This window comes from Helianthus annuus, chromosome 14 (assembly GCF_002127325.2).
Source record: "Helianthus annuus cultivar XRQ/B chromosome 14, HanXRQr2.0-SUNRISE, whole genome shotgun sequence".
NCBI lineage: Eukaryota > Viridiplantae > Streptophyta > Magnoliopsida > Asterales > Asteraceae > Helianthus > Helianthus annuus.
Window position 1 is genome coordinate 170603574 of NC_035446.2, and position 10689 is coordinate 170614262.

At 37.7% G+C, this 10689-nt stretch overlaps 2 protein-coding genes across 2 annotated transcripts; both read right to left on the reverse strand.

Annotated features, from left to right (window-relative positions):
* Nucleotides 1-363: 363 nt before the first annotated feature.
* Nucleotides 364-996, reverse strand: LOC110906295 (AN1-type zinc finger protein 5). The gene has a single exon (XM_022151468.2). It carries the CDS (start codon nucleotides 881-883, stop codon nucleotides 473-475), a length of 411 nt encoding a protein of 136 aa, XP_022007160.1. The 5' UTR covers nucleotides 884-996; the 3' UTR covers nucleotides 364-472.
* A 6949-nt stretch (nucleotides 997-7945) lies between these two features.
* LOC118486792 (AN1-type zinc finger protein 5-like) lies at nucleotides 7946-8429 on the reverse strand. The gene has a single exon (XM_035983566.1). It carries the CDS (start codon nucleotides 8408-8410, stop codon nucleotides 8009-8011), a length of 402 nt encoding a protein of 133 aa, XP_035839459.1. The 5' UTR covers nucleotides 8411-8429; the 3' UTR covers nucleotides 7946-8008.
* Nucleotides 8430-10689: the final 2260 nt, after the last annotated feature.

Consider the following 10689-nt stretch of genomic DNA (forward strand, 5'->3'; position numbering starts at 1 on the left):
TAGTTTTCACCAAGGGCCTAACCTTTTTTTAGATACTCACACGCCCTTTATATGTCTATTCATTACTCAAAATCTATTTTTTTACTATTCATATATGACCAAAACTTGATAACATCTACAGAAATAAATTAAATAAACGAGTGACTTTTGTATTTGTTACTCGTTTGCCTTTGTTCATTCTTAATTCTTATTACGTGTTTTATCCATTAAAAACGTCACAATAAGGAATGATATAAACGTGAAAATCGCATATCTTTTTTTAAATAATTTATTTTTAATCCATAAAATACACATGTTTTTATTCATGATAAATTAAGAATATTGTTAAGCGAATCGGTTATCTAAAATAACATAGGCATATAACAAAATATGAAAATTGAGTTTAACGTATTTAAGAAAAATAGTGAGGCTGAAATTACAAAGACAAATAATAACACTAACTGAAAATACAAGACTTTGTTAAGTTAACTAATCAAATTCTGGTCTCCAGTTTATCGGCTACACAAACCGGGTTTTCTTTCTCTAAAACCGCACGGCCAGCGGCTTTGAAATCAAATTTGCATGCATGTTCTTCAGGCATCCGGTGCAACCCACAAAAACTTTGACCACACCTACACCCGAACCCAATCAACCCAACCCGTTTGTTGCAGACGTGGCATCTGTTCTTCGTCTTGACTTCAACACTACGATGGTCTTTCAATGGGATTGTATCAACGACATTAACGGAAATAACTGTTTGCTTGGATGTCTCCTTCTGAAGCACAACCTTAAAACAAATAGAACAATAGTTTTGGGTTTTCGGGTTCCCAAAAAACCCGCAACCCGCCTTGCAAAGTTGGGGTGTTTCTGACTGGTCAACTTCCTCCCGCTGCTTCATCGTCATCGCTGTTTGTTTTCTTTAATGGTCTCTTCGTCGTGGTTGATTTAATGAGAAACATGTATTGTTTGCATTGGATTATGGGGGTATATATAGGGAGGAGTTACGGATTATACAAAAAAAATGGATTTGTATGACAATTTGGATACCAACCATAAACTTTCGTACTGATAGGGCCCAAATCGAAATACCCATAATTTTCGTACTGATAGGAGGGCCCAAATCAAAATCAGAGAGTTGGATATGACAAATATTAATATTGGAATTTGGAAGGACCCCAAAAGGTTTGCCATGCTATCCATCGTGTGTTTCCTAATGATGGGTTTTATTTTAGTTTTCAAAACAATATTATTTTATAGTTAAGGTTGGAATTGATTCAAGGGTTTTATAGGAGAATATATTTATTTAGTATTTACTATTTGATAATAGGGTAGGGATAATATATATTAATTTAAAAGTGTGAGAAGTGTGAGAAATGTTTTAAACCATTAGATCTTTGATCTAATGGTTGAGATCAGTAGGGACCAAATTATAAATTGTGTATAAATTATTTGGACTGATTTGAAAATTATAGGGGTAATAATGTCTTTGTATATGTTTCAAATTATGTAACCTCTCATAAATTCTAGTGATTCCTCATAAATTCTAGCGATTCAATTTTAAACTTATTTTAAAATTCGAACATTCTAAAAAATCCATTAACTGTTCCATTGTACTTCGTTTGTTGATTTCTCAGATGAACAACTTTGAATCACAGTAATCTTTAACGGTTCTTGAATATTGTTGTTGTGTTGCCCTAATTCCCAAAGATGAACCGCTTGATTGTTGGATCGATTTCTTGCTTGTTGAAATCTGCTATGATTGTTAAATGTCGGTGCCCTAATTTGATGTTGAAACCTCTGTTGATCGCTGCTGCTGTAGATCTTGATTCTTGTTGTTGTCGCCCAACTTTTTGCAACCTTCTTGTTTGATTTGTTATTGTCTAACCCACAGTCGAGAGGATTGAGAGCTCTGATGCCATTGTTACGAACAGTTTCATAATAACAATAGATGATCGAAAGATAAAGAAGAAGAACACAAGAGAAGAGGAAAACTCAATTCATTCGATGGTTAAGTCTGTTACAACGCACACACTATATAGCCACTAACTACCAATAAACCCCTAGACTATACAACAATTACATATAGCCCCCTTTACTTATTTTGACCCGTAACATGATACGAATAAAATTACATTTATATCAATTTTCATATACTTTTTTTAAGATTGAATCATAATATATTCAGTGTCTTCTCGTAACATTTAGTGTTCAACATAGATCTCATCTCTCTATGCGTATGCTTTTAAGAAAATAAAAAAAAACAAGAAGAAAGTCGTTTATAGGTTTATTTCGTTTTGTTACAAAACAAACCATTATGTTATGTGCAGTGGCGGACCCAGAAATTTTTCCATGGGGGTTCGGAACATTTTTAAAAATTTTAGGCCCCTAGGTATATAAGTAGAAAAATCGGTTCGTATCGGGTCGGGTCGGGTCATGTAAAACAAACGAACATCAAACTAAATTTATATAATCATTAAAAACATGTCAAACCTTGTTATAAACATAATTAAAACGTCGACGCCCTACGAGTTTTCATTTTTTGAAATCTATCCAAAACATATCTAAAACTAATTTCTTAAGCAATTCTTTCTCTACATAACATAAGTTCATCGCTCCATAACATAATGTTTCAATTTTAGTTTTAATTTTCAACTATTCAAGCCCTAGAAATCATAACGTAAGTTGTAATCACCCTAAAAATATATAATAAAACATAATCACCCTAAAAATCATATAAACAACCATAAACAACGTCAAAACACACAAAATTTCAAACCTGTTTAACAACTTTATTACCCTTTTTTCTCCTATAATATCAACCAAAATCATCGAAATAACAAAGAAACTTACCCGTGTTCGGATTCCGGTTAGATTTGGTGTCAAACAACGGTGGTATGGTAGCTGATTACGGTGGTCGCCGGCTGTTGGACTGTTGTCGCTGGGTGATGTCGTTCGTTGGCAGTGCAGGGACGCAAGAGAGAGAGAGAGAGAGAGAGCGGGAGAGAATTTCTAAAGGTTTTGGGCATTAATTATTTTATTATAGTTTGAAATATTATTGGTTTGGTTAATGGGCTAAGACTTAGTGGGCTAACTAGTTAGGAATTATAAGTGGGTAAATGTATGTGTATTTGGGTTTAGTTAGTTAGGTATTAAAAGTTATATAATTTAGGTAGTTTTTTTTAATAAGAGTTTACTAAAAAAAAGTTTAAAATATAAATTGATAACACTTTTTACCTAAGGGGTGCGGACAAAAAATTTCAAGGGTGTGAACGAAAAATTTCAAGGGGTGCGGACGAGATTTTCGACGGAACTTAGCACTAAATTTTTTTCCCCGAGGGTGCGCCCGCCCACCTTGGATTGGGCTTGGGTCCGCCCCTGGTTATGTGTTGCTTACATGTAACTTTTTGTAAATTTTATCAAGTGAATGAACTTCTTTTTATGTAAAAAAACCAACAACCCGTAGCAAATTCATACTTTGTAATTTTGAAAGTCAATCACATAGATCGTCCTTTATTTATATATAAAATTTCACTCTATGCCCGTCATTTTTAATTTGTGCACCACATGTTCTTTAAATAACAATTTTGCACCCACTCTGTCATTTTCTCTACCCACCATCCACCAACCTAGTTAAATCCACCTATGTGCCCCTTATGTGAGGGGCAAAGTTGTCACGTTACCTAAACCATTCAAAAAACCAGACTCTTCATTCTCACCTTATTCACCATGCCTTTCTCCATCCAGTCAATTACCCAAACCATCTACTGTTTCATTTGCTAAAAATCATTTTGCTAGCCCCTTTAGCGATTTAAAGTACGCAATATATATGTAGTTAAGTGCAAATTAGCGGGATATTTAGTACTCCCAGCATTTAGGAGAGATATAACATAACTTATAAGTTTAAATGGTTACATTACAAGGCTTAAATGATGGTACAATGTTGAGAATGTGCATCAAATTTGAAGCAAAGTCCAAATAATTGATCTCAAATGTTAACACACTTCTCTTTCTTAAAGGAGTCCATAACAATTTAGAAGCACAATCTTAAGTGATTAGTTCAGTACAGCCTCATACTGCTTACATCATCAAAGGCTCGTAGTTCTGTGATATGCTTTATTTTAAGTGTAACATTTTGCCCATATATTAACCGCTAAAGCATTTGAGGCTAAATGTGGAACCATTAGTTTACTCTTGTTGTGTGATTACCAATTTTGATATCTTATGATTCATTTGCTTTGAAATAGACAAGGAACCTACTACGCATAGCAATATTCAATATCAGTTATACCAAAGGTCTTTTTCCAAAAAAAAAAAACTCCGGTGATAAAGGCGTGCCAGCCTTAAGTAAATTCCACCGTGCTTTCTAGCAAAAACATTTGAGTAGCTGGTAGGCTTGACCTTATATAACGGCATTATTTCTATCGTGTAATCGACAAAGGCAGATCAAAAAGCTTATTCGTATGGATGCGAAGTCTAGAAGACTAATTGACTGGATGGAGAAAGGCATGATGAATAAAGTGAGAATGAAGAGTTTGAGGTTTTTTAATTGTTTGAATAAGATAAATTGACAATTTTGCCCCTCACATGAGGGGCACATAGGTGCATTTAACTGGGTTGGTGGGTGGTGGTTAGAGAAAATGGCAGGGGTGTGCAAAATTGTTATTTAAAAGACAGGCAGTGCACAAATTAAAAACAAATGGTTGATGGTGGTTAGAGAAAAGAAGAGGGGTGTGCAAAATTATTATTCAAAAGACAGGCAGTGCACAAATTAAAGACAAATGATATGAAGTGAAATTTTGTGTATAAATAAAGGACGATCTATGTAATTTACTCTAAATTTAAATCTTTTTGTTTATGAAAATATAAGAATTAACGAATATATATTAACAAGCAAACTATTGAAATTTAATGTTAAAGTTTTGGGTCAACTAGTTGTTTACCATGCGCGCGCGTTGCGGCGCGCTAAACCAAATCGTTTTATAAGAATGACAAAACATGTCAAATAACAAAAAGTAACTCAAACTAAAACGTCACGTATTTTCGGTACCGGTTCGGCACCGGTATTCACCGATTTTTACCCTCAAATACAACCCCCGCCCAAGGGGCCACGCCGAAACCCAAGCCCACCCGGGGTGGTGACTTGGGCGTTTGTACCCAACCCACGACACAACCCCAGCCCCATACCCCATATTCTAATATTTCCTAGATTTTTTTTTAAACACATAGCCGTTGGTAAACGGCTACTTGTCTTGGCCAATGAGATCCCGCCATGTCATCTTGATAGCCTCGCCCAACGCTTGGGCTGAAACCCCCCGCCTAAGGGGCCACGCCGAAACCCAAGCCCACCTGGGGTAGTGACTTGGGCGTTTGTACCCAACCCAAGCCACAACCCCCGCCCCATACCCCATATTCTAATATTTCCTAGATCTTTTTTTAAACACATAGCCGTTGGCCAACAGCTAGCCTAAACGGCTACTTGTCTTGGCCAATGAGATCCCGCAATGTCATCTTGATAGCCCCGCTCAACGCCCGGGCTGAAACCCCCGCCCAAGGGGCCACGCCGAAACCCAACCCACCCGGGGTGGTGAATTGGGCATTTGTACCCAACCCACGCCACAACCCCCGCCCCATACCCCATACCCCATATTCTAATATTTCCTAAATCTTTTTTTAAACACATAGCTGTTGGCAAACGGCTAGCCCAAACGACTACTTGTCTTGGCCAATGAGATCCAACCATGTCATTTTGATAGCCCCGCCCAACGCCCGGGCTGAAACCCCCGCCCAAGGGGCCACGCCGAAACCCAAGCTCACCCGGGGTGGTGACTTTGGCGTTTGTACCCAACCCACGACACAACCCCCACCCCATACCACATATTCTAATATTTCATAGATTTTTTTAGACACATAGTCGTTGGCAAACGGCTAGTCCAAACGGCTACTTGTCTTGGCCAATGAGATCACGCCATGTCATCTTGATAGACCCGCCCAACGCCCGGGCTGAAACCCCCGCCTAAGGGGCCACGCCGAAACCCAAGCCCACCCGAGGTGGTGACTTGGGCGTTTATACCCAACCCACGTCACAACCCCGTCCCATACCCCATATTATTATATTTCCTAGATCACTATTTAATTAATATATGTTCACTGTTCATTCACTTCTAATTTTATCAGTATATAATTACCGTAATTTAGATTACCCTAATTTTCACAAAGGGTCCCAACTTTTTTAGCTACTCATACAGTCGTACGCCCTTTACGTATCTATTCATGACTAAAAAATTATTTCTTTACTATACATATATGACTAAAACTTGATAGCATCAGGGCCGGCTAAGTCAAGGTGCAGAATGGGCCTGGGCACAGGGCCCAAACCAGTATGGGGCCCAAAAATTTTAAAAACATTCTGTATGTATCTATAAAAAATAAACCGGACTAGTGTAGAATTCTTATTTTGTATCTTGTTTGTGAATTGGCCGTGTTTGGCTTGGGTGTGTTTGTGGCTTTCGTTGCCTAGTAGTGTCTGTTTGGTCGTTTGCGTCTAGTCTTGGTATGCCAGGGCTAGCAATAGTGTGGTATTTCTGCCACTCTCTTGTTTTTATTGGTTTTGATTTATAAAATTCATCGGGGTAACCCTTTACCCAAAAAAAAAAATAAATTATGTATGTTTAAATAGGCCCAGAGTCGGTTGCAATCAAATGAAATAAGGCCCAATTACAAAAAAAATAAGGGCCTACAGTGATCATATATGGCACGCACAGGAGGGACGAGGTAAACAAAAAGTCGCTGTTGCCTAATGTTATCAATTGCACGCACAGAAGTCAAGAGGGAAATGAAAGGTCGACTCTCAATTCGTTCCTAATATCACAGTGATTCAGGATTTCAGTCGTTGATCATCAGAGTTTCAATTTTCGTTCCTAATATCATTGTGATTCGGAATCGAAGATTCGGAAGTATATCAGTGATTAGTCACAATTATCATCAGACTTTCGGATTCAGAGGTATATCAGTCGCTGATTTCATATGTTTTTGTCTTTTTGATTTCGTTTTTGATTGAATGAATGTCTTTTTGATTTCATATGAATGATTTTGATTGAATGAATGTCTTTTTTATTGAAAATTTGAAATATTAAATGAATGTTATTTGTTAATATTGAATGAATGTATGTTTTTTGTTAACTGATGTCTTGTGATTGAAATATTGAATGAATGTTTTTTTGTTAATATTTAGAAATTATGCCTCCCGTTCCTAAATACAAATACCCATCCGGCCATCAAAAACGTAAGAAGAGGAAGCTAGAGGAAAGGAAAAGAAAAGAAAGGCCAGACGGGTGGGCGACAATTTTTATTGAAAGTGAAATATTAGATACTATGGATTACAAGGAGTTGATCGAGAGCTTTGCTTCAAGAAACGCTAGAAGAACCACACTTTTCGCTTAGCAAGTAGGTTCGATAACTTGATCATTTTTGCTACACTATTTTTGTTAATTTGTTTTATCTATTTGATAACAATTATTGTAGTATTATGAGTTATCTGATTGAATGATTGATGAGTTTATATTATATGAAGATTTGCGAATAGGGCCCAAATTTTTTATCTCGAACAGGGCCAAATTTTTTTTTTTCGATTTTCGGAGACGGCCCTGGATAGCATCAACGAGTGAGTTTTGTATTTGTTACTCGTTTGCCTTTGTGTTACGTGTTTTATCCCCTAAAAACGTCATAATAAGGAATGATATAAACGTGAAAATCGCATATCTTTTTTTTTAAGTAATTTATTTTTAATCCATAAAATACACATGTTTTTATTCATGATAAATTAAGAGTATTGTTAAGTGAATCGGTTATCAAAAATAACATAGGTATATAACAAAATATGAAAATTGAGTTTAACGTATTTAAAAAAAAAAAATAGTATACTTTTTATTAACCTATGTGAGGCTGAAATTACAAAGACAAATAATAAGACTAACTGAAAATACAAGACTTTGTTAAGTGTAAAAGATGAATTACATTGCACTAAAACTAATCAAATTCTGGTCTCCAGTTTATCGGCTACACAAACCGGGTTTTCTTTCTCTAAAACCGCACGGCCAGCGGCTTTGAAATCGAATTTGCATGTATGTTCTTCAGGCATCCGATGCAACCCACAAAAACTTTCACCACACCTACACCCGAACCCAATCAACCCAACCCGTTTGTTGCAGACGTGACATCTCTTCTTCTTCTTGACTTCAACACTATGATGGTTTTCCAATGGAATTGTATCAACTACGTTAACGGAAATAACTGTTTGCTTGGATGTCGCCTTCTGAAGCACAGCCTTAAAACAAACAGAACAATAGTTTTGGGTTTTCGAGTTCCCAAAAAACCCGCAGCCCGCTTTGCAAAGTTTCGGCTGGTCAACGTCCTCCCGCTGCTTCATCGTCATCGCTGTTTGTTTTCTTTAATGGTCTCTTCCTCGTGGTTGATTTAATGGTTATTGTATGAGAAAGTTTGCATTGGAGATGGGGGTATATATAGGGACGATTTGTATAATTGTGTGACAATTTGGATACCACCCATAACTTTCGTATTGATTGGGCCCAAATCAAAATACCCATAATTTTCGTACTGATAGGGCCCAAATCAAAATTAGAGAGTTGGGATATGACAAATATTAATATTGGAATTTGGAAGGACCCAAAATTTTTGCCAAGTTATCCATCCGATGGGTTTTAGTTTTCAAACAATATATTATTTTATAGTTAAGGTTGGAATTGAAAGGGTTTTATAGGAGAATATATTTATTTAATATTTGATAACAAATCAATTTGGTTGTGAAACTAAAATTTAAGTAAATTATATATTTTACGTTCACACAGATTTAATTTTAAACTTCATTGCAAACAGTAATACTAATATCTTGTTGGGTTCCTAGGCTTTAGGGTAGCCGGCCCTAATTAGGGTTAGCCTGCCCTAGTTAGGGTTAGCCGGCCCTAATTATTAGGCCCACTTAGTAAACTTGTTGACCAAGTAGGAAACCCTAATCTTGTTCTATAAATACCTATTATGTAATAGTAGTCTGTATCATTCTGAAAACAGTTGTGAGCATCTAATAAAAGTAAAACCCTAGTTGCAACCCGTGGACGTAGGTCACCTTGACCGAACCACGTAAATTCTCGTGTTCTTTATTTTCTGCTAGTGTGTGTGTGTTTGTTCCGCTTCCGCTCGAGCCTACTCTGATCCGATACCCCTAACAAGTGGTATCAGAGCCAAAGGTTCAGTCAAATACACGGTTCACACGGTTATCGCAGGAGAAGGATAGAGAGCTGGACGAGAGATCTTGATCTGTTGTTGCTGCCGTCGTCGCTGACTTGTTTAGGACCCGTACCTATTATCTGGTTACGGCTCGTAAGGTCTAGGGTTTGCGCCGTAGGGTTTGCTGTTGCAGATCTGGTGGTTTTGGGGTGTTTGGCGATTAGGGTTTCAGTTCTTGAACCCTGGTTATTCGCTGATTTTACGCTCGGATTTGCAAGAGAAGTCGCTGGTTCGGGTACTTCGGGTTTCTGGTTTATTGAAAGTTGCTCGGGTTTCGGTTGTTTGGTTCCTTGTGGTTTTTTCTGGTTTTTCTCGTTTGCTATGGCTGAAGACGGGAAGTTCCGAATCGAGAAGTTCAACGATACTGATTTTGCTTGGTGGAGAATGCAAATAGAGGCGTTGCTTGGTGAATACGATTTGGATGTGGTACTGGAAGAAAAACCTGCTGGAATGGATAAAGCTGCCGAGGCAATTTGGAACTCAAAGGACAAAAAGGCAAGAGGTAAAATTACATTGGCTTTGACGAGGAGCGTTGCATTTAATATCATGAAAGAAACAACTGCTCGTGATATGTTAGAAGCTCTGTCAAATATGTATGAGAAGCCGTCTGCCGGTAATAGGGTGTTCTTGATGAGGGAACTGTTTAATATGAGAATGAACGAAGGCAGTTCAGTTGCTGATCACATTAACGAGGTCAATTCAATTTTGTCCAGGTTAGCAACTGTGGGCATGAAGTTGGATGATGACACTCAGGCTGTGGTTTTGTTATCTTCCTTACCTGATAGTTGGTAAGGATTTGTGACAACGGTCACTGAAACTGCTGGAACTGGAAATTTGAAGTTTGATCGGGTCCGGGATAGTGTTTTGGGTGAAGACGTTCGCCGGAGGAACACTAGTGGAGGATCTACTTCGGGTATGCTCAGTGTTAGCAGGGGAATAGGTAAAAACAGAAGCAGTGGGAGTCGTGGGAAAAGCTTGTCTAAAGCTGAGAAGAATGTGAGGTGCTGGAACTGTGGTGAAAAGGGGCATGTTAAAAACGAGTGTCCTGATCCTAAGAAAGAGGATGGTAAGCAGCATGTAAACAGTGTTGTGTCAGATGAATCTGACGGTGACGTACTGGTTTGCTGTGAAGAGTCTATAGATTCTTGGGCTATGGATTCTGGTTCTTCGTTTCACGCCATGCACAGCGGGGAGACGATGGTGAATCTGAAAAAAAGGAAACTTTGGAAAGGTACGATTAGCTAACGGTCATGTTCTTAATGTTACGGGTATGGGAGATGTCAATCTGAAGACTCCACTGGGCACTACATGGAACTTAAAGAACGTCAGGGTAATTCCAGGTTTAACGAAGAAACTTATTTCTGTTAGTCAACTGGATAAACTGGGACTAGATGTTAAGTTTGGTGGTGG

Coding starts and splice junctions, on each gene's coding strand:
- LOC110906295 (XM_022151468.2), bottom strand. CDS start 883: ATGACGATGAAGCAGCGGGAGGAAGTTGACCAGTCAGAAACACCCCAA.
- LOC118486792 (XM_035983566.1), bottom strand. CDS start 8,410: ATGACGATGAAGCAGCGGGAGGACGTTGACCAGCCGAAACTTTGCAAA.